Raw genomic sequence first — 24,665 nt, 5'->3', positions numbered from 1 at the left:
TTCTGACTTTCTTAATGAATAAAGAAAGGCGGAGAATTTTTACACAGCTGCAAAGCAATGGTTTATTGTAAAGTTTTAAAAGTTATGTATCATCTAGTCAAGAGCAGATCCTGCAGGCTTGTTACCATGGTAGCAGGATTATATAATTTGGTGCAAGGCCTTAACAAAATCCCAATGCCCTTTGAGCTTCTGCATAGGAAGTTCACTGCTGTGCTGCTTGGCCTTTTTGAAGTCTTTCTTCTGTTGCTTCTGAGTTTCCCAACAGTTGACCAGCCAGCACTGATCTGATAGTTAAGGCACCATGCTAGAAAATGGGAGAACATTTAGATATGAAAAAGTATGGCGTTTTAAAAGGGCAAACACCCTTTGATCAAAGACTGTTGAATTCGGATGAAAAATTAATTAAGGAGATTTATAACTTTTTATTAAATTTGAAAATGGAAAATGAACAAGTAAAAGATACAATAGTACAATGGGAATTTCTTTTGGGGATCATAGTATAGAATTAGAGGAATGGCAAAATTTATGGGAAAGGAATTATAAATTAACAATGGGAACTTCGTATAAAGAAAACTTATATAAAATGTTTTATAGATGGCACTTACTGCCGGCCAGGTTAGATAAAATGTTTAAAAAATATGTCTAGCAAATGTTGAAAATGTAAACAAAAAAAGGGCACATATCATATCATATGTGGAGGATTTGTGGCAAAGCAAACCAAAAAAAGGGAATACATACATAAATGGCTAGAAAAGATGATTGGAAAGCATGAAGATTTTAACCTGAACTACTTTTATTAGGTACAATATCAGGTAAACGTGATAAGAAAAGTATATATTTGATATTGCACGTCTTGACAGTATTATATTTGCGCAATGTTGGAAAAATGTAGAAACACTACGAGATGAAGACGTAATTAAGAAGATAGAGTGTGGAGAAATGGACAGGCTGACATTAAAAATGAAACAGAAAAATGATACAGAATATTATCAGACATGGAATCTGTTTTACCAGTGGTTGAAAAAAAAAAGAGGTGGAGGTTAAGAATGTAATATGTATTGTTAAGCAAATTAAATACGCAGACAACACGATGTATATTAAGTACTAAGACATGTAATTAATAAAAATAATAATTAAAAAAAGAAAAGAAAATGGGAGACCATGAGTTTTAGTCTCCCTTTAGGCACGAGATCTGTCTGGGTGACCTTGAGCCAAACACCAGTAGACTATGACTTCTAGTTCTGCCTTAGGCATGAAAGTCAACTGGATGACCCTTGGACAATACTATCTCTTAACCCAACACACCTCACTGTTGTTGTGGGGGAAAATAAGGAGGAAGATGTGCTGGATATATTGGCTGCTTTGATTTATTTGTAAAAATAAAAAAGACGAATATATAAATAAATTCTTGCTTGGTTTGAGGGAACGTGATGGCTCAGTGACTAAGACGCTGAGCTTGTCGATCAGAAAGGTCAGCACTTAGGCAGTTCCAATCCCTAGTGCTACGTAACAGAGTTAACTCACGTTGCTTCTCCCAGCTTTTGTCAACCTAGCAGTTCAAAAGCATATAAAAATGCAAGTAGATAAATAGGGACCACCTTTGATGGGAAGGTAACAGTGTTCCGTGTGCCTTCAGTGTTTAGTCATGCTGGCCACGCCACATGGAGGCGTCTTTGGACAATGGCTCTTTGCCTTTGAAATGGAGATGAGCACCCGCCCTCTAGAATTGGGAACGACTAGCACATATATACCAGGGGGATCTTTACTGTTTACCTGTGTTATGGTTTTATGTTTCAGTTTTTATATGATCGGGAGATAGTATTCTTAAGATTGCAAATCTCATGTAAACTTTCTTGAAAACAAGTCTCTGTAAACACAGATAAATTTATTTCTGAGGAAACATATATAAGACATCACTGTTTGTTTGTTTACAAGACTTGTCTGGCTGCCTATCTCATATAATCACTTTAGACCATTCACACCAGCTCAACAATCACAATTAATATTTTAATACATATTTCTGATCATGACGATAGATCAAAGGTAACAACACTGCCTACTTAAGGGCAATTTGTTTTACCTAAAAGTATCTGTAAATGAATAGCTTTTATTCCTGATATTTACTTCTTGCAAACAACTTTTATTTATTGTTAAAAGGAAGCCCATTGGCATACTGATTACCTAATTTATATACCTTTAGAATGGAAATAGTTAAAAATAAATAAATATTTGGCCTACAAATTTATTACATAAAAATGTAACTTTTAATTACAACTAATGTTTCAGAAAGTTTACTACTACAATAAAGTAAAGTCTGGTTGACTTCCTTTTTTATTATAAAAATAAAAAAGACTCTAATCAATAAAAATTGTACTAATGGAGAAGTCTTAAATGTGAAGCAGTTCCACAGATATTTGAATCCTCTCTGGATTTTGCTGTCTTATAGATTCAAGATGTTTTTCTTCTATCCCTTTTGCTTAGATGTCTCTGCTGTTCATTTATAGCAATAAAATTACAACTATGAGGAAATGTAACCGTAAAGGTTAACATCTTTTGGAATGTTGTAAAAATCTAAAATTCAGCTTAAAAGGAAACGACTATAGAAAAGAACTGAATGTAATTCTCTTGAATCTTGTTCTGATTAAGCTTCATCAAAATTAATCTTTGAGACTTTACATTCAGTGGATCATCATTCTAAGAAATGACAGTGTGTTGAACTTTTTCATTAACTAGACTAGAATGAAAAGAAAGGGAAAAAAACTCTCAATTTTAATGCTTTAATAGTTTCACAGGAAGAATGAGGAACTTAATAACTGAATGAAAAATTGATGAGGGGAAAAAAACTGTCTTGCAACACCCTAGAATTATCTTCCCATGTTATCTATAACACAATTTCTTTTCATATTGAAATGTTATTAAATGCCTTTAGAACATACTTAGAAGTCGATATTTTGTTGGGTACATTTTACTGAGTACTCTACTGACATTTTAATATTGCAATCTGAAAAATATAAATAGGGCTTATCTCACTAGTATATTACAATTTGATTTTGAATGCTATATTATTGATACAGTCTCTTCAGAAAATTTTGTTACAGCCTCCCCTTCTTTTAACATGAGTCCAAAAAAGTCCTTAAAAAAACCACTCTGTAATAATTGAAGGCACATTTCATATCAGTTTTAAAAACTAAGCAGATTTGGACATAAAGGCTACATTTCTTGGAAAGTGAGTAGTTTTTATGTGTATATGTTTTTTTTTAAATGTACTGCATCAAGACTGTGTTACATTGATTTCCTCTTAAGATGAGGAAGTCTAGATCAGTGTTGCTAACATTGGTAACTTTTAGACATGCAGACTTCAACTCCCAGAATCTGCTGGCTAAGGAATTCTGGGAGTTGAAGTCAACATGTCTCTAAGGTTTTTAAGGTGAAAAAGCACTGATCAGTCTCAACTAGATATGGTGGATTTGGTCTAAACCAGTGGTGTCAAACTCATGTCATCATGGTGGCCTCACGTGACGAATCGGGACTTTTTCCTCCTTCGCTAAACTGGGCGTGGCTGTGGCCAGTGAGCGACATCTCCGGTCCATGGGCCGGGAGTTTGACTGCCCTGGTCTAGACCAAATCCACCGTATCTAGATGAGAATGTCACCATACTCTTCAAATAACCAAAAAGAAGTCACCTAGGAAAAGTCCCGGAGTTACATGAAATTGTCTTATAGTGCAGATGACATAACAATAATTTAAGCTATAGGAAGGCAAAGTGGAAGATATTTCTTAATATTATAAATGGCTTGATGATGGAACTGATTACCCAGAGAGGCATCAAACTCCCCCTTTCCTGGATATGCTCAACAGCTGCATTAAACAGTTGAATATTCTATTCAGTTTTACTGCAGGAGAAGTAGTTAGGACATTGGTCAAGAAGAAATCTACCCACATATCTGAGAGGAATAAAAGCTAATTGTCCAATTGGAACTTATGTGAGTTTACTTGCATGCTGTTTGAAAGATACCATAATTACCTAATTGTTTTAGCAAAAAAATCTATCTGTCCCACACATTCACCCACCCATCCGTCCTGCTCCAGTTCTGGCTAAGATAACAAATACCATATTTTTCAGAGTATAAGACGCACCTTTTTCCCTAAAAAAAACCAGGGTAAAATCTGGGTGCATCTTATATACTGAATACAGCATTTTCTGCCTCCTAAAGCCCCCCTCACTTCACCAAAATGGCCATGCAGAGCCTTTAGGAGGCTTTCAGAGTGCTCCTGAGGGTGGGAAGGGCAGAAATGAGCAAAAAATTTGCTCAGTTTTGTCCCCTCCCCCCCAGTCTCCAGGAGCACTCTATAAGCCTCCTAAAGGCTATGCATGTCTTCTTTTTTTGGCCAAAATGGGTGTGGTTTTGCAAAAAACAGACTGTTTTTGGAAGGTCTGCAGAGTGCAAAACCTTTTTTTTTTAATTTGCCTCTTCAAAATCTTGGTGTGTCTTATACTCTGAAAAATATGGTATGTATTTTAGAAGCATAGTTACTGAAAGGGCAAAGATGAAGCTTGAAATGTCACAATATATGAATCAAATGTGCAAATACTATAAGCTAATTAAGTTTTAAAAGAGCACGTAGAGATTAAAATATCCTATCACTGGAAAATATGACTGACTGGTTTATAGCTCCTAAACATGCAGAATTAAGGTTATGTTATGGGCAATGTGTAATAAGCACAGTATGTATTTACAGTCAACTCTATCATCCACAAAACTATATTTTTCACATGTAATGCAATGGAAATAACTATCATCAAATGATTCCAGCAGCAAATATAGTGCAATTGGATATTAGGGTAAATTATTGATATGATGTTTCAGTAGATTAACTAAAATATGTGATTTTTTAAAATGTATTTTTTCTAATGTAGCTTGAAGTTTTTTTTTTTTTAATTGTGTGGCTTTTGATGTTCTGAGCTCAATTGGCCAATGTTTTTCAGTTCCAGACAAATTTATAATCTAAATGAGACATTTCCAACAGTTACATATGATATTATGGACGCTGATGTTCAACCCATAAGGAAGGCATCAAACCAGGGAAAACTGATCTAAACATGTATTCAAAGCAGCAAACATATCTAATACTCCTTCTTCCTCCTATTTTCCCCACTACAATAAACCTGTTAGGTGGGTTGGGTGGAAAGAGAGAGTAATATTGCTCAAGTCATCCAACTGGCTTTCATGCCTAAGGTGGGACTGGAACTCATAGTCTCCAGGTGTTTGGCCCAAAATCACCCAGCCTGCTTTCATGCCTTAGGTGGGATTAGAACTCACCATCTCATTGTTTCTCGCCTGGTGCTAGAGGTTAAGGAGAACAAATACAGATACGTACTCTGTTTCTTTTCAGAGTAGAGCTAACAGTTCATCTACATTTCTAGAAACCCAGAAACCAATCAATTGTGATTTGTGAGCTGTGAAGTTCCATCAAAGATATAAAAAAGAATGACAAATGACACATACATCAGTAGAATATGCAATGATTGAATTCACATAATAAACAAATCTCTAAATATCTCAGGGGTTGCCACAAAGAAGAGGGAGTCAAGCTATTCTCCAAAGCAGCTGAAGGCAGGACAAGAAGCAATGTGTCAGGGTTCCAAATAGCATCCAAAATCAGTGTCCAAGGCAAGTATTGCTCAAAGTCCCAATTTATTTATTAAGAGAGCCATGTTGGCACATCTGGGAAAACCCGAATCTGAAAGCTTCCTGGTTTTCCCCACCTAGTTGAAAGTTCAAGATCCTGCCCCCACACTCACAAGTCCATCACATGATCCAATCTCCCACTGCCATGCTGGCAGTTCCACCCATCCAGTTCCAGTCAGGTGCAGAGACAAAGGATGACCTTGGCTTTCTAGAAAGAATTTTATTATGGCTACATACCATCTAACTCCTTACAATCCCCCCCTCATTTTCTCACAATAGAAAATGCATAGTGGAATAATAGAAAGTGTGGAAGGCCAAAGACCCAAAAGAAAATATGGCTGCAGGCCGGACACAATGGGTGGAAACTAATCAAGGAGAGACGCAAATTAGAACTAAGGAGAAATTTCCTGACAGTGAGAACAATTAATCAATAGAACAACTTGCTTCCAGAAGTTGTGAATGCTCCAACACAGGAAGTTTTTAAGAAGATGTTGGATATTCATTTGTCTAAAGTGGTGTAGAGTTTCCTGCATAAGCAGGACTAGAAGACCTCCAAGGTCCCTTCCAATTCTGTTATTCTATTCTAAATTATAATTCACAAACTGCAATGGCTGGATTCTCAATATAAAGTAGGTCAAACGAAAACATTATGATTTAGTAATACATGAACACAATCTACTTATTGTATTAAGTATTTGGATGAAGGAAAAATATTTGGTGCCAATGGATTAATTTACTGCAAAATATTATGTAAACTAAAACATTAATATTAACATATTACAAAGAGGTAAAATTCTGAAAAATTGTTTGTGCAAAGTGTAACTTGATAAACCGTGGGTGTATTTCATTCTTGCACTATATAGTGAAGATAAAAGTGACTTCAAATATCAACATTACTAAGATATTAAGGTCAACAGTGAGACCAACCCAGAAATGGTACAATATGTTTTTTGAGACAGGATTTACAGGGAGACAGAGAAAAGCAGAAAACATTAGACACCAAATAAGAACCATGGACAGCACCAAATCCACTTTAGGAAAATTCAGTTCTCTGTTTAGACAGATTAGCATGGATCTGGAGGTGCAGAGATTTGGTTGAACTCCATAGAGTTTTTCAGTTTTGGAGAAAGCAGTATTTCTCAATTTTGGCAACTCTAAGATATGTGGAATTTTGGGGGTTGAAATCCCGGAGTCCTTAGAGCCATGGTAGCGAACCTATGGCACGCATGCCACAGGTAGCAGGTGGAGCCATTTGTTAGGGCACGCGAGGCGTTGCCCGTCAGCTCCAGTGCACGCTGACTTCAGCCTTCTATTTCAACCATTCTTTGCCCTGCAGAGGCTTTCCTGAAGCCTCCGGAGGCCGAAAAACAACCCAACGCCCAAACTGGAAGATTGGGAACAGACGGGGGCATGGGGGAGGCTGTTTTCACCTTCCCTGGGCTCCTAGAAAGCCTCTGGAGCCTGGGGAGGGTGAAAAACCGAAAAACCAGTCCATGCCAAAAGCGGGGTGTGTGTGACACGTGCATAGCATTATGGGTGTGGCCCGGCCATGACCCCCCCGTGCTTCCCTTGCTTTTGACACACGATGGGGAAAAAGTTAGCCATCACTGCCTTAGAGTCTCTCTCTTACAGACTCTAAATCTTTAGGCTTATCCAAATCTAAAACCATCTTAAAGCATTTGCTCAGTTCCCAGAACTCCTTAGCCAGTCTTGCTCTGAAAAACTGTAGGAATTCTTGGTGTTGAAATCCACGTATCTTAAAGTTGCCAAGGTTGAGAAGCAATGCATTAAAAAATGCTCTTATAAGGTCCACCCCGTTTAGCTCGCCCCTCGGAAACAACGAAGGGTAAATGAAGGGGCAGCCACTAATCATTTGTTTTGGAACTCCATTGAAGTGTTCAGTGAAAAAGATACAAATTTGAAAAAGGATATTCACATCCTGAGAGAACAGTTTGATCTCAAACTAAAGCCCAACAGAAACTCAGAAACCAGTCTAGTGAGAGAAATGCTGATTTAGCAACTTTCTTGGGTCATTTGCTTCTGCATTGAGCAAGGAGCTGTGATTCAGCAAAACTTCAGAATGAAATACTTAAGGTAATATTTCAGAATGCAGGCAGGAGAGTCACACTTCTGGTTTCCTCGGAAATGAAGCAATTATTCTATTTTGATTATTGAAAAGTGACATGCCATGTCGGCTGGCTTCATGCAGGATGATAAAACCATAGTTTGCCCGAAACAAATATTGGTTTAGCATGAAACAAACATCTAGTCAGAATTCCTACAGTTCTTCAGAGCAATTAAAACTTCTTAGAGTAAGAAATGAGGAAATAGTTATTGTAGTCCACTATAAATTAAATTACAATGGTTTTCACAATTGCATTGTATGGCTGTGAAGGTTGGACCATAAGAAAGGCTGAGTGTGAAAGAACTGAGGCCTTTGAACTATGGTGCTGGAGAAGACTCCTTTGGACTGCAAGGTGATCCAACTGGTCGAGCCGAGGTGGCGCAGTGGTTAAATGCAGCACTGCAGGCTACTGCTAGATCAGCAGTTCAGCGGTTCAAATCTCACCGGCTCAGGGTTGACTCAGCCTTCCATCCTTCCGAGGTGGGTAAAATGAGGACCCAGATTGTTGGGGGCAATATGCTGACTCTCTGTAAACCGCTTAGAGAGGGCTGAAAGGCCTATGAAGCGGTATATAAGTCTACTGCTAAGTCTACTGCTATTGGTCAGTCCCAGAGGAGATCAACCCTGACTGATCTTTAGAAGGCCAGAACCTGAAGATGAAACTCAAATACTAATGAGAAGGAAAGACTCACTGGAGAAGAGCCTCATGCTGGGAAAGATGGAGGGCAGAAGAAGAAGGGAACGGCAGAGAAAGAGGTGGCTGGAAGGAGTCATTGAAGCAGTTGGCATGAGCTTGAATGGACTCCAGAGGATAGTAGAGAACAGGAAGGTCTGGAGAAATGTTTGTCCATGGGGTCGCGATGGGTCAAACATGACTTCGCAACTAACAACAACAAAATAAATTTCTCTCTTGCTGAGTGTACAGCCCTGTCATGCGTTTTCATTTTATTTTATAACCATAAATGCAATCCCCCCCCCCATTATTAAGGAAAGTAATAGTTTTTATTTAGCAATTTGTATCAAACTTAAAAGGAGGGAGAATCAAGGAGATGGTTATTTATTTAACAAGACTTGTAAAAAGGCTGAATTGTGATACAGGAGTAATGTAGGAAAAAGCCTGTAATGCTACCAAGACTTTATACAATCAGGCAATCCAGTTCATGCAAGGAACTACTACAATAGTCCTCATCTTATGACTAAATTCAGACCAAATTTTCTGTTGCTAAGCAAGGGGGTTGTTAAATGAATCATGCTCAATTTTATGAACTTTTTGGCTGTTTAGTAAATCATTGTGTTGATTAAGTGAATTGAGTGATTGGTCCATGAATCCAGCTTCCCATGTTGACATTGCTTGCCAGAAGCCAGCTGGGAAAGTCTCAAATGGCGATCACATGATGCTGCAACCATCACAAATACATGGCCAAATTTTGATCATGTGACTGTAGGGATGCTGCAACTGTGGTCAGTGCAAGGATCAGCTATAAGTCACTTTTATTTTTAGCGCTGTTGTAACTTTGGTCACTAAATATATGGTTGTAAGTTGAGGACTAGCTGTACAGTATCAGTCTTATTTGGAATAGGGCAGAATAAAGAATAACAGAGTTGGAAGGGGCCTTGGAGATCTTCTAGTCCAACCCCCCGGCTTAGGCAGGAAACACCATTTCAAACAAATCATCGTCTAATCTCTTCTTAAAAACTTCCAGTGTTGGGGCATTCACAACTTGTGGAGGGAAGTTGTTACACTGATTAATTAGAACAACTGTCAGGAAATTTTTCCTTAGTTCTAAGTTACTTTTCTTCTTGATTGGTTTCCACCCATTGCTTCTTGTCCTGCCCTCAGATGCTTTGGAGAATAGTTTGACTCCCTCTTTTTTGTCGCAGCCCCTGAGATATTGGAAGACTGCTGTCATGTCACCCCTAGTCAGTGGTGGGTTTCAAATTTTTTTAGAACCTCTTCTGTAGGTATAGCCTGCTTTGTGGGAGTGGCTTGCTGGCCATGTGGGAGTGGCTTGTCAGCCATGTGACTGGGTAGGGTTGGGCAACTTGTAAAATTCACTTAGCAACCAAAATGTTGGCTCAGAAACTCTGGCATTTGAAGCACGCAAGTCTTAAAGCTGCCAAGTTACAAGACCCCTAACCCCTTGCACCCCTAACCCTTTAGAAAAAAAACCCCAGGGGTGTTCAAACTTGACAGCTTTAAGACTTGTGGACTTCAACTCCCAGAATTCATCCTCTCACTCTTCATCTTGATGATGGGCGGATGGGTGGGTGGGGGGAGCTGGAACCGGTTCTAAATCGCTCTGTAGATTTGTGGAACCTTTTCTATAGAAGAGGTTAGAACTGGCAGGAACCCACCCCTGCCCTTAGTCCTTATTTTCATTAGACAAGACATACCCAGCTCCTGCAACCGTTCTTCATATATTTTAATCTCCAGTCCCCTAATCATCTTTGTTGCTCTTCTCTGCACTCTTTCTAGAGTATCCACATCTTTTCTACATTGTAATGACCAAAGTTGGTTCCGTTTTCCAAGTGTGGCCTTATACATTCAAAGTGCCCATAACGTATTCTGGGACTGAGAAGTTACAGTCCAGGTGCACCATAAAGCATTCTTCATCCTGGTACAGCTTTGCTAAAATAACTTGGGGTAAAGCTTTATTTATTGATTGTTTGCAAATAGTGCTAATCCTTTTGGCATGTTGTTAATATTGGCTTAACTTCTAGGAAGAAACAAACTCAGCAGCCCTTGATCGTCCTCCCTCCATAGAATTTTACTGTGTCTCTTTTGGGGGGGGGAGCTTCACAGGCTTATAAATCAGCAAACCCCAGTCCAACGTTTTAGGCAACTATTATTGCAAGTGTTTTTCAGACTTGGCAACTTAAAGATCTGTGGGTTTCAACTCCCAGAATTCCCCAGCCAGCTATTCACTTGTACACAGACAATTTTTTGTTACTAGAGATCTTGATCGTGGAGTCTATTGAAGACTGGACTGATTGAAGAGACGTGGAACAGCCGAGGTAAGTAGAACAGCCTTTATTGCAACTGAACAGCAACTAGAATTGCTGTACAGAGTTCAGCACCTCGCCCTGCTTGACAGCTATTTATACGCGAGCTGTCAAGCAGGGCAACCAATGGGAAGGGTATAAACAGCCTGCGCTCAGCCAGATGCACCTTAGCCAATCAGGCGCGGCTGAGCAGTTGTCGGCTGTCAATTGTAAATCGAGGACTTGTGGCCAGTCACAAGTCGAGGACTCAATACTCCTTCCCCCCCAGCGGCATGCGTGCGCTTCCCATGGAAATACCCATAGTCCACCCAAACTGCATAACTGCCCAGGGTTGGAATCTGAGTTCCCTGGTGGTCCTTTAGGGTGGTATCAGCAGGCATAAGCTGGTTACGGGAGAGAAATGGAAACATCTTAGAGAGGGCACTCCAGGAGAGGAGGGAGTGGTAGGATCCTGAGCCCACTTCCACGACACAAGGAGCCCCTTCGATCGTTAAGGAGACAGTGATTTTCTTTGTGTCAGCCGAAGCCTTGCTGACCAATGCGGCAGGACCCCTCCAGCGGCTTCTTGCTGATGGCATAGCAGTCATCTCTTTGGGTTGGTTGCCAGCATTGCTGGCGTGGAGGCAGCGAGGGGCTGGTGGCAAAACAGCGCGGCAGACGTGAGCTAGGTGGCCCTTTTTATTACAGCAGCGGCAGGTGGTTGCTTTAAAAGGGCAAGCTGTGTGGGTGTGATTGCCATCGCAACCCATGCTGGCGGCTGCCGAGGAAGGGGCCGTAGCAGGAGGTTGTGGTCTTCTCAGTTGAGCCCGGAGGCGGTCAACCTGGTCCTCGTCGAGTTCATCCAATGGAGCCAACTCGTCAATGAGGCAAGTTCTTTGGGGGGGGTGCAATCAGCTGCTGGCACCATTGAATTTCGGCCATAGATCTATCTGACAGCTCAGCAGCTCTGGCTTCGTTCACCACCTGCTGTAAGGTAATATTGGCACGGGCTAGGAACCTCCGCTTGTGGTGGACAATGCGGACACCACAAATGAATTATTTGACCAAATCGATGAACTCACACTGGATGGCCGCTGTTCAGAGAGACTGTAAGAATTGGCTCATAGTCTTGTAGTCTTTTTGGACGCATTGCCAGAATGCATGGCAGTGAGCTCTGCGAGAGGGTGTCAGAGCACAGTGGTTCTTGAGCTTGGCAATGGGAATGTCCCATTTCAATTCATGGACCGGCAGAGGTGAGGCTAGAGCCCTAGCAGTGTTAAACATGCCAGGTCCACACGAACTGAGAAAAAAACTGCATTTTCGATCATCTGGTAGTAGATGATTATTATTCGCAATCAGGAAACACTGGAATCGCTTGACGAACCTGACCCACAATTTGTTTGGTGAGCCGAAAGGCGCAAATTGAGGCAGCGAAGCCATAGCAATCAGCAACGCTGAGGTAATTTTTTTTTTTATTTTCTGTGAAGAAAAGAGGAATTGTTTCCCTTCTCCTTTAACTGTTCTAACAGCATCCCACCCTCATCGCCAGTATTGAAGACTGGACTGATTGAAGAGACGTGGAACAGCTGAGGTAAGTAGAACAGCCTTTATTGCAACGGAACAGCAACTATGTACAGAGTTCAGCACCTCGCCCTGCTTGACAGCTATTTATACACGAGCTGTCAAGCAGGGCGACCAATGGGAAGGGTATAAACAGCCTGCGCTCAGCCAGCTGCGCCTTAGCCAATCAGGCATGGCTGAGCAGTTGCCAGCTGTCAATCGTAAGTCGAGGACTTGTGGCCGGTTGTAAGTCGAGGACTCAACAGATTCTGGATTTCTTTTTTTAAAAAGTTCCATGATCCCAAAAAGTTGAAGACTTAGTTCCTGTAGAATGAGTACTAGGTTTAAGAACTATTAACTAAAGCAGTGTTTTTTAAACTTGGCACGTTTAAAATGTGTGGACTGGGAAATTCTGGGAGTTTAAGTCCATCAATATCTTCATAAACAAACTAGATATAGAGAATAGTAGGGAAACTTTCCAAATTTGCAGATGATACTAAGCTGGCAGGAATAGCTAACACTCTAGAAGATAGGCTCAAGATCCATCTGGATCTTGACAGACTTGAACACTGGGCCCTAACTAACAAACTGAAATTCAATGTAGAGAAAAGTAAAGTCTTACACTTAGGCAAGAAAAACCAAAATTGCACATACAGACTGGGTGAAACCAGGCAGTAACTGTGAAAGGGATCTTGGAGTCTTAGTGGACAACCAGCTAAATATGAACCATTAGTGAGCAGCAGCAGCCAAAAAAGCCAATGCAATCCTAAAATGCATTAACAGAGGTATACAATCAAGATAAAGTGAGAGGTACTAATACCACTCTATAAGACCTTAGTAAGACCACCCCTAGAATACGGCATCCAGTTTTGGTCACCACACTATAAAAAAGATATTGAGAGTCTAGAAAAAGTGCAGTCAAGAACAACCAGGATAATTATTGGACTGGAGGCTAAAAATATGAAGAATAGTTGCAGGAACTGGGGGCGTGGCTAGTCTAGTATAGTCAAGGACTAGGGGAGACATGATAGCTTTGTTCCAATATTAGAGGGGCTGCCACAGAGAGGAAGGGCTCAAGCTATTTCCCAAGGTGCCTGAGGGTCAGACAAGGAACAATGGATGGAAACTGAACTAGGAGAGCTTCAACGTAGAAATAAGGAGAAATTTTCTGACAGCGAGAACAATCAACCCATGGAACAGTAATTTGCCTTCGGAAGTTGTGGGAGCTTCGTCACTGGAGGCTTTCAAGAAGAGATTGAACTGCCATTTGTCTCCTGCTTAACTCTGATTAACTCTGATTAACTCTGTTAATCTGCAAATTGCTAAATCACACACTCTTCTGCGCACTGGAAGGAGAGGTTTAGAGTAGGACCTTGCACGTTCTGGAGTCAAAGAGTGGCCATGTTTGGCAAGGAAAAGATATAGCTGCTTTAAAGTTCTTGTGACAGAGGCAAGACATGCTCGTCCACATATGATCTGAATCATGTTTTGCTCTTTGACCCAGCATTTCGGTTCAGACATGTTTTCAAGGGTTTTTAAAGCTTCATCCATGTTTTTGAGATCTATGTCACCCTGCTGAGCGATTTAGATTGAGCAGTTGAGACAATGAAAGTCATCAACACAGTTACAGTATTTTCCTCCCACCCTGTGCATTGATGATGTTACCTAGTTGGGTAATGAAATGTCTGCAAGAAAACAACCAAGTTCCGAGAGCAATAAGGTCCACACAATTCAACTCTGAACTATAAACATTCTCTTCTACTGTTAATTCTGGTAAGACGGGAGGTTATATAAATGTCATAAATAAATAAATATGGGACAGATAGGCACAACCAAATCTTAATCACTTATAAAACGTTTTCATTTAAGGATGTCAGAGGAAATTCTATCCAAAGCCACCATTTCTGCAATGATTCTTGAGAAGTAACTCATCGGGTTTATTTTCAAAGGAACAATTTTACCACTATAAAAAAATAGAGAGAGAAAGCATTTTTTTTACATAAAAAGAACAGTAACAACCAGGAAAATTTTATTTTGCTGGCTGGAGATCAGCTCAGCTGCAGAACTGGATAATTGGTGACATTTTTTTTTTAACATATGAAAAATTCATAGTGAGGCAGAACTCAGAAGGCACAATAAAATTATTTGCTTAACAAGCCTTTGCAAAATGTATTAATGTCGTAAATGTTTCTTGAGATGTTTTGGTTGACAGCTAATTCACAAAGCTTTTTAGCATAAGATGGAAGACCCATTAACCAGCGGGAAAGATGTTATAAAGATCCAGTAAGACTTCTCATTTATTGTCGGCAGCAAATGATTCCTTTTAAATTCACATCTTATCTTTATTTGTGGAAAGCATGAGTTTCAACTGATAAATGCAATTCCGCCTAAAAAGGAAAAGGTCAAAGGAGGTTTGGGAAGGGACAACTTGGGAAAGGTCCTTAGAAAAGCTGGCCAAACTATTTTTGTTTCAATGTAATGTCACCCTGAGAAGGCGAACTGTTCTTTTGTGGCATTTCAGATGATGCTGGATCTAATAGAGAGTCAACCATCTGCTTTTCCCACCTATCTTTAAACTTAGCCACATGCTTGGAGCGGAGAGGGAGGAAATATAAATTGCAACTCTCAGCATACTGAGCCAGAGGAAAACTATTTTAAGAATTAATTTGCATCTGGGGACATCTGTTTAAAACTAGTCTCCTGTGACATCCTATCCAGTAAGTTAAAACACAGTGTTAAAATCTCTTTTGGTTGCAGTGAATTGCTTTGGGTGTAGCATTAAACTATAGATTATCAGTAAAAGGTAGCAAGAATTATCTGCAGAGCCTGTTATCAGATGCGTGTTTAACACTTTGCAACATTCCTGCAGAAAAGAATTGAGAATATATAAAGGTAAAGGTTTCCCTGTCTGGCCGTGTCCCATTCTGGAGTGTGATGCTCATTTCTTGGCCCGGAGAGACAGGATAGTCCGAAGACATTTCCGTGGTCATGTGGCCAGTATGACTATATGCTTACGTGCACAGAACGCTGATACTTTCACACCAAAGTGATACCTATTTATCTACTCGCATTTGCATGCTATCGGACTGCTAGGTGGGTGGGAGCTGGGGCAAGGAACGGGAACTCACCCCATTGTACAGTGCTCAGGTCTCAAACCTGAACTGTCATCTTTCCAGCTGAGAAACTGAGCCTCTTTAACTACTGAGCCATCATGTTCATTCAGAATATATATTTAAAATTTACTATACATATTTAAGATATATATATATATATATATATATATATATATATATATATATATATATATATATGTGTGTGTGTGTGTGTGTGTGTGTGTGTGTGTGTGTGTGTGTGTGTGTGTGTGTGTGTTTTTATTTGTGCTGATAAATAAATAAATATATATATATATATATATATATATATATATATATATATATATATATATATATATATATATATATATGTGTGTTTTTATTTGTGCTGATAAATAAATAAAGGAAGACTAGTATAGATCTATACTAGTCTTCCTTTATTTATTTATCAGCACAAATAAAAACACAAATATAACAAAGGCAACAGTAAAAATATTGGGTTTCTGTCTGGATGGACTCTTGTGACGAGCCTGATGACAGAGAGTGGAAGTGTGACCTTCCTCCCACACTTGGGCATACCAGGGGTTGTGACTTTAAGTATATATATATATATATATATATATATATATATATATATATATATATATATATATATATATATATATATATATATATATATATATATATATATATATATATATATATATATATATATATATATATATATATAAATAAATAAATAAATAAAATTAACTGTAGCCTGGTCTGGCATCTAAACTTGAGCACATTCTGCTTAATTTTGACTAGAATAAGTTCAAGCAAGCCGAGAAACTATTATTGTAGTAATCTGACTTATTGCAAGAAAGTGTACCTAAATAAACTATAGTTTTAAAGTTTCAAAGCATACTTTTGTAAAATAGTAATGGAAACTTCCACTCTCTTCCTCGTGGCCATGCATATGTAGAAAAAGAGAAGACAATTCAGATTACTAGATGCAGGGTAGGTTTAAATCCTGGTGGAATCTGATATTTGAATCCAAAGAAATCGGCTCTCCCTATTGTTTATTTCTCAGAGGAGGATTTGCAAACAGGATAAAGAGTGAAGGCGTTAAGAAGCACCTGTGAAAGTTTTCTAGGTTTTATCAGGATCTGAGGTATCTTAAGCAGTCTTTCCATCTGTCATGCCTTCCCTACCTGCACTCTTTTAGCTTGATAAAGTGACTCTGTTACTTTACTAGGATGAAAACTGGTTTCTGTTGAAAAGGAAACTCATTTAATGAGTTGGACCAGGAAAAAGACATCCATCTACAGATAAAATTCAGGAAGTAACTGGAGTGTTTTCTTTTTAAAGTGATTTTGCTTCTGTGCACTTATTATCTGGCACAAAAATATTTATATACTTGAAGTTTATCTTGATAAGGGCATAAAGATGAGAGACTAGCTGGATTTTTTTTTTTAAAGTATTCTGCAACTACAGGAAACAAGGCCAGGAGCAAAACGAAGGTAACAATCTCACTAGGGACACAGCACTTGGGATAGACAAGAGATATTCTGCAGCAATTTCTACATAATACTAACTGGATTTGACCTCCATATTTACACAGATTTTCTCATTGAGGATGCTAAGCTGGATAAGATTTGGGACAGAGCTCTGGAGCCCCACATCCCAAGATACACAGGAGCACCTCCAAATACAGCAAAAATTCCCCGGAAGCAACAATCACTATATAAATGTATATAAAGCACAGTTCCCAAAGGATTATAACCCAAAGTCTAAAATCCTCTACTAGCTGTACTGTGAATAAAGGCAATCACATTACGTCTTGTACAAAGGTGAGGAAGCTAAAAAAAAAAAGAAAAAGGAAAAGAAAAGGCAGCTGGATTAAATCTAGTTGCGTTAAAACAAATCTGGTTAAGGGAGATAATTAGCCATTGCAAGCAAGTTAGACACCATAAACTGGGTTAATGCTGTGGGGAAAGTACAGGGCTTTGACCACCACCCCCCCAAAAAAAATTCTCACCTGGTGTCTACTGGAAAATCCCAAATATCCAGCAAGCTCACCAACACACAGACACACGCACACAGACACAGACCCACACACATGGAGTCATAGTATAAATCATTGGAAACTGCAAAATTCATGCACAAGTATTTATATTCAATGACAGCTGATAGTCAACATCCTGCTTGGGATGACTCATTTTAGAATGTTAATTACACATTGTCAGCAATGAAAAGGGAAGGAAGCCAACCAACGAAGAGGCATAAAACGCATTCAAAATTATCTCCCTATTCTCCCCCCCCTCCAAAAAAAGAAGAAGAAAAAAGAGAGAGAGAGAGAGAGGGAGGGAGGGAGGGAGGGAGGGAGGGAGGGAGGGAGAGAGAGAGAGAGAGAGAGAGAAAGTCCATTACCTGTTCCTGTTGATGAACTGATTTTCCAGTTTGCTCCTTAGCTGTAGTCATGTTCAACTACTTGGACCTACTGCAGTGAGAAAGAGGATTTCACAAGTCTTGTGTGTGCGTGTGTATGTAGGTATGGGTCTGCTGATGTGCATGAGAAGCAGGGAAAAGGAGAGTGAGCGTGAAACTGTGGAAGTGTTTCACACCATCCCAGCTAAAGAAATACAGATGAGTAGCTAGCCCATCACTTAATCACCGGTGGACCATCAGCAAGCACACAGCAACTGCTTAATCTCCTGCCTGTATCTGAATGGCCTCTCTCTCACGCTTGCATTCTTTTTTCCCCCTCCCTCTTTCTGCCTCTCCAAATTAAACAAGAAGAGTGTAGGGGAAAACCAAAGATGCTGTGAGGACTCCTTCAATTAACAGCCTCCGCAACCCCGCCACAAAACAGTAACTGCTTGGCAACCAGGAACCGGCAGCTCAGAGCTGGCAGAGCTGGCTACTTCGCTCTCCCTCTCCCTCTCTTTCTCTCTCTTTGCCTCCCCCCACACCCCACCTTGACAGCCAGTTGAGGACTGGAGCAGCGCATGCTCCAAACAGCATTGTAGGAATGTGCAGAACAGATCTCAGCACTGAATGTAAATTCCCAGCCTTTGCAAGAAAGAATTGGTGGCAACTTTTAACGGCTAATTAGTCACCTTGGATGAATTGCTGCCAGTTACTCTTTTAATCCCCGGGCTTCCTAACATAACATCGGCAGCTCTGTTGTGGCATTCTCCATGGGGTTACAGCTAGGCTGCTTTCAGCTGGCCCTCTTTTCCTGGGACCTGTGTGAGGACACGTCTTACAAATGAGAGCATTCACGGAGAGTGTTCAAAGAATGCCAGAGCATGTTAAAAAATCTCTTATCGGAATCTCTCTTATCACAGTGACATTTCCAACAGTTTTCTTGAATTGTGCTATCAGATCTAGGCTGCAAAACTTTGGAGGACAGAGAAATAGCTAGGATTAGCAGAGACAGGTTCTACTGTCAACCACAACCACTTTAAAATGTACGTATTTCAATTCCCGGAATTCCCAGTTCAACATACTGTCTGGGGAATTCTGGGAGTTGAAGACCACACCTCTATAAGCTGCCATGGTTGAGAAACACTGCATATGAATCTCTCTCTGCTATTGTTAGCTATTTTTTTGTGTTGCATTCACTGATTGTCTGGATTTCTGGCACCCCTATCCTGATATTCCAGTCCATGTGACAACCACATTGTGCATCAAGATATAGTTCAGCTTTGCATTGGGGCCTCAGCTGCTAGGAACTGAAATTTAATACATTTGGAGAGCACTAGGATGGAGAAGGATCAATCAGGAAGAGAATCAAAAGAAGAATTATATTTCAAAAGTTTGGTAGCAAAACAGTTCCCAGCCACACTCATAAAATATGTCCAGAATTCAAATGATCTTGTTCTGCACTCACAGTTATTCAGAGTCTTAATGAAATGTTTAAGCAAGCACTGAAAATAAGCATGCATTAAGCAGGGAACATATTTATTCTTCTACAATACCAGTAATAAAGGAAATGGTTGAATGGAAACCTTCAAGAATTTAGCAATAGCAATAGCACTTAGATTTATGTATTGCTCCACAGTTCTTTACAGCACCTCTCTGCGCCTTTATAGAGTCAGCCAGTGGTGGGATATGACCGGTACATCCCGGTACGGGCACACCGGTGCCTGGTGGCAGTACCAGGTTCTGTTCTGATATGGTGCTCTGGAGGGCCCACCTGCCTGCCTTACCTGTATTTGAGCCGATTGGGGCTTTCACGCATGCGCATGGAGTGTACAGAGCCTATGAGACGCTCCACTGAGCAGATGGGGCGTCACGGGCGGTAAGTATGCATGCACGCGCTGGGCGCGAGCACATGGTGGACGCCCGGCCCTGTTGCACTGTACCGGTTGCACCGGGATCTGGAACCCACCACTGGAGTCAGCATATCGCCCCCAACAATCTGGGTCCACATTTTACCAACCTCTGAAGGATGGAAGGTTGAGTCAACCTTGAGCCAGTCAGGACTGAACTCCAGGCTATGGGCAGAGTTAGCCTGCAATACTGCATTCTAAACTTTGTGCCACCACAGCTTTTAAAGTAAGGTCACATCTTAGCATCTGAATCAGTTTTCAGCAGCAAGACTGAGCCTAGAGTTTGCAAAGAGTCAAAGTGAAATATTAATATGGAATTTTCTTGTTCGGAAACTAAACACAGGAAATTATGTCTCCATCTTTAGTATTTCACTCCAGAATGGTTTCTCATTTAGAGTCACTTTGTGATATGGGAAATCTATAGGTTCAATGATAAGTAAATGAATTTTATAAAATGGGAAACACCTTTGGTAGATTCCATAGTTTACTCCAAATCTATTAATCCACAGACACTTCCCAATTAATTTCCCCACTTAAAAAAATATTTTAAGCATCTTTGTGCGTTGATACATCACTACTTGGGAATTGTAGTTCAGGGAGAATGTCATCAAAAGTGGTACCCTCCCATCAGGCAAATGATAACTGGTCTATCCTGGGACTAAACAGCTTACATCTCTATAGGGTACTCTGGATCAATGGTAGTATAGACTCCCAGTATGGATGAGAATCTTTCCAGTATGGTGATCACCTTCTGAAGATTATGCTCTGAATGGTGGTAATGTTTGTGTGCAGTGAGGTCTGAGGATGCCTGAAGGAAATTATCTCAGGGAGGCTGCCACAAAGAAGAGGGGGTCAAACTATTCTCCAAGGCACCTGAGGGCAGAACAAGAAGCAACGGGTGGAAACTAATCAAGGAGAGAAGCAACTTAGAACTGAGGAGAAATTTCCTGACAGTTAGAATAAGTTATCAGTGGAACAGCTTGCCTCCAGAAGTTGTGGATTCTCCAACACTGGAAGTTTTAAAGGAGATGTTGGATAATCATTCTGGTGAGCCAGTAGATGAGAACACGCCATAAATGTATGTTATAATTTATTATGGGTCATGAATCAAGCCACTCTCAGCTATAAACCATGAAATATGGCCTATTATGCTGTGTGTGAAGTCAATCAATTGTTTTTTTTTTAAAGTATGACAAATAAACTAACCACAGCTTAGTTTGATAGATGAAGCGCATGAGCTGGACAGTTTTCAAGTTGGGTGTCTAATGTTTATGAACCAAAATTCATATTCTTCCATCAAATTAATATTTTCATCTCAATAAAAGGCAAATATTATCTGTCTGGTCATCTATATCCATCCATCCATCCATCCATCCATCCATCCATCCATCCATCCATTTATCATCACAGACTCATATCTGTGAGGTATAAACCAGCATAGTCTCAATCCGTAAAAAACAAAACAAAATCACACTTCAAGCCTCATATATTGCACAAGTAATAACGTCTCTTATGTATGATGCATTTGAATATTATAGCTATATGAAGGGCTTTTTCCACATTGGTCTAGATTTCTCTGTATAAAAATTAGTGTAATTCTTGTCTTAATTCTTAATTTATGATTTACCCTGTGCAGACTACCCTGTTGGTATTAATATTAACATTAACATTAATCATAGGAATTTTTAACAATGATTTTGTAGTTTTTCAAAATGATATTTAGTTTTTTTAAAGTAATAAAATGTTGGAAATTCTAACCTAATTTCATGATATTTGTAAATATTTTGTTTCTTCGTTTTTCTCCTTTTGCCTTCCCCTTCTTAAAAAAATGGTTTTCCCTTTTTTTAAAATGGTCAACAAAAATAATTTAAAAATGAGTCTTCCTCTTGAAACACAGTCCTTCCTAGAATTTCCTCATTATCGCTTTCTAAATTTATTTCAATAAAAAATTAATTATCAGGAGGAAATTTAGAACTGGTACTAAGTTAGTCTGTAAGTGTACAAAGTAACACATTTTTTCTAGGAAGACCAGCAACAAGAGCTATATCTGCTCTGTGTTTATGTAATTTGTTCTGTAATTATAGGTGACTTCATTCCTCAAGAATTCAGCCTGTGCTGTAATAGTCCCGTGCAATTAAAAAGTTACTTAGTTAGTGGTGTCAGGCATATCATACAAAAGAAGAGTGAGACTTAGTAGTTTTTATAGAAATGACTTAGTATATATTCCTTGGATTTAGGACAGCAGTGAGGAATCCACAGGCTTTAAATTTTTGCTGAAATAAATGCTGTAGCCAGTATGGATAATGGTGAGAGACTGCTTTGGAATTTTCAGTTTTTGAGATGATACAAATAGCTTCTGTTTTAGGACATTCTTGAATCAGTCAAAAATCTTTATACCATTAGAAGGATATACTTCACTAAAGAAACCTTCCTTCTTTCCTGCTTTTTCTTTCTCTCTTCTCTTTTTCACCTTCTCCCTGTCCCTCTCCCTCCCTCCTCTGTGTGTGTGTGTGCGTGTGCGCGCGTGTGTTCGTTCCAGCATAACTCTGGAACACCTCGAGCAATTTCAACCAAACTTGGTACATGGGTGACTTATTCTCTGGAAACAAATACTGGAAACTAACACCCCTCGGTGTGTGTTTTGTTAAGATACAGCCTGTTGTGCCTTCAAATGATTTCTATTGTACAGCACAGTGGAGTTGCCATGGTAATGGCTTCACAGTACTCCACAAGGGGGCTCCTTCTGGTAAGGGGGAAAATCCAACATTAGAAATTACACTTGGTCTGGACATTTCCCCCCTATAAATAAATACCCAGGCAACATCGGGTTATCAGCACTAGTAAAATATAATTGATAAAACAATGTATAAAAATTAATGTTAAAATTAAATTAGGATTAAAATCTTTAAATTTATAGAATTATATGCCTCTGGGTCAAATTCCCTAAAATCTGTAGAGGGTCTTAGGCTAGCAACTTTGTCTTGTCTACTGTATTTCTTTTAATTAGTCTTATTACAATATAGCTTGTTTCTTAACCAAATATTAAGACATGAGACTTATTTAAATGTGTATACAGTAGTTCTCGATTTGCAACCAGAATAGAACTCAAAATGTTTGTCATAAATTATTAGGGACGTTAAGCAACGTATCCATGTGACCACCTCGTACAACCACTGCAGAGTGCCTTAAAGGATGTACGAAGACCAACTCTAACTGGCAGGTGGAAACTTGCCCTGGACTGGTAGGCATCAGCCAGCAGGTCCACTAGTGCAATGGTCACCAACCAGCGGTCGACAAAACACTTGTGGTCTGCAAGAAAGTTTTGGTGGTCCGCAGAAAAATTACTTGCATTTTTTATATTACACTAAACACTACCATGTTTCCACGAAAATAAGAGAGGGTCGACCATTTGAAGAATTACAATCAAAAGGGGAAAAAGAGAAAATGCTACAATTACCATTTAATGTTAGGTTATTACAGCCAGGGAGGTTCTCAAGGGACTATCCAGCCTCATGTCTGGGTGCTTCTCTTGCATGCTCCCCACTATGCAAGGCCACATAGCCAAGTCAAGAGATTGGGAGCTTTCGTCACCTCTGAAAGTAGGATGTTCCACAAAGAAGGCTCTCTTCCTAGACCCCACCAGAGGTGGGTTGCTGCGGGTATGGCCCGGTATGGTCATACCGGTAGTGGCCCGGAGCAGCTGAGAGCGTACTGGTATGATGGCTCTTTTGGCCCGCCAGCCCACCCGCCCGTGTTCTATATCTGTTTTTATAGCAAATGGCAAAGCGTGGTGCCTGCACGAGCCCCAACGATCAGCTGATTGTTGCAGGGGCGGTGGATTGCGCATGCACGCAGAGCGCAAGTCAGGCACATATGCGAACAGAATGCGCAAGTGCGCGATCAGCATACCGATAGTGACAGTAAAAGCAACCCACCACTGGACCCCACCAATCGAAATTCTTTGACTGGCATGTTCTTCAGCATACCTTCCCTGCCTGATTGAGGCTGATGAGATTGAGCAAAGTTGGTTCTCTAGATAACCTGATGATTCTATGCCATGTAGGGCTTTATAAGTGATAACCGACACCTTGAATTGGAACAAGAAGCAAACTGGTATCCAGTGCAATTTGCAGAGCCAGGGTGTTATATGTCCTCTTCTTTGGGCACTCAGTGTAGCCCACATGGCCTCATTCTACACCATCTTAAGCTTCTGGATACTTTTCAGGGGCAGCCCTGTGTACAACAGCTAAATATTTTAGGGTTTTCTGGCCCTTTAATCTGTTTAAAACTTCCTATAGCCAAAACCTTGTTTTGCTGTTTTATTTTAAATTCTTAAAAATAATAAAGATATAATTTTTTTGTTTTTACATTAAGGGTCAAGGGCACTCACACAGCATTTCCAGTCTTGTCATTTTGAAGATATCTACCTTCTCTAAAACAATTGTTTTAGGCAAAACAATTAGTGGGCAATTTCTGAAAGTGATTAGCAAGGGAAATATCAACTTTGAAAGGTCCCGTTTGTGGTTGTAGAACACCAGTGTGAATATTTCCCTTGTCTCAGGCTTACCAGAGATTGCTGTTTTGCAATTTTTTATGGAGATGCAGCTGTCTGGAACACAATTTGGGTGATCTCATATCCTCTCTTTATCCAGAGGGGCACATAGAAGACAATTGTCATCTCTTTGTTCATGGTTGCGAATGTTGGCTCCCCCTTTTCAAGAGTGATTTTCAGTTGCCTCCCTGGAACTATCTTATCAGCTCTTTTAAGATTGAATATATATATATATATATATATATATATATATATATATATATATATATATATATATATATATATATATATATATATATATATATATATATATATATATATATATATGGGACACGGTGGCTCAGT

General features: G+C 39.7%; 1 protein-coding gene across 5 annotated transcripts in view; it reads right to left on the bottom strand.

Moving 5' to 3' along the window:
- The window catches only part of DPP6 (dipeptidyl peptidase like 6), a 637,674-nt gene that overhangs the window by 259,178 nt on the left and 353,831 nt on the right, over positions 1-24,665 (bottom strand). The window contains exon 1 of one of the 5 annotated variants that reach the window (XM_087712476.1): positions 17,862-17,994. The exons of the other annotated variants lie outside the window; for them this stretch is intronic. Within the exon in view, the coding sequence (XP_087568602.1) occupies positions 17,862-17,912 (51 nt within the window). The 5' untranslated portion in view covers positions 17,913-17,994. Of the gene's footprint in view, positions 1-17,861; positions 17,995-24,665 lie in introns of those variants that run through there. 5 annotated transcript variants of the gene reach the window in all.

This window comes from Thamnophis sirtalis, unplaced genomic scaffold, assembly GCF_051295495.1.
Source record: "Thamnophis sirtalis isolate CommonGarterSnake01/CBP01778 unplaced genomic scaffold, rThaSir2_p1.2 scaffold_4, whole genome shotgun sequence".
NCBI lineage: Eukaryota > Metazoa > Chordata > Lepidosauria > Squamata > Natricidae > Thamnophis > Thamnophis sirtalis.
This window is presented reverse-complemented; position numbering and strand designations above follow the sequence as displayed.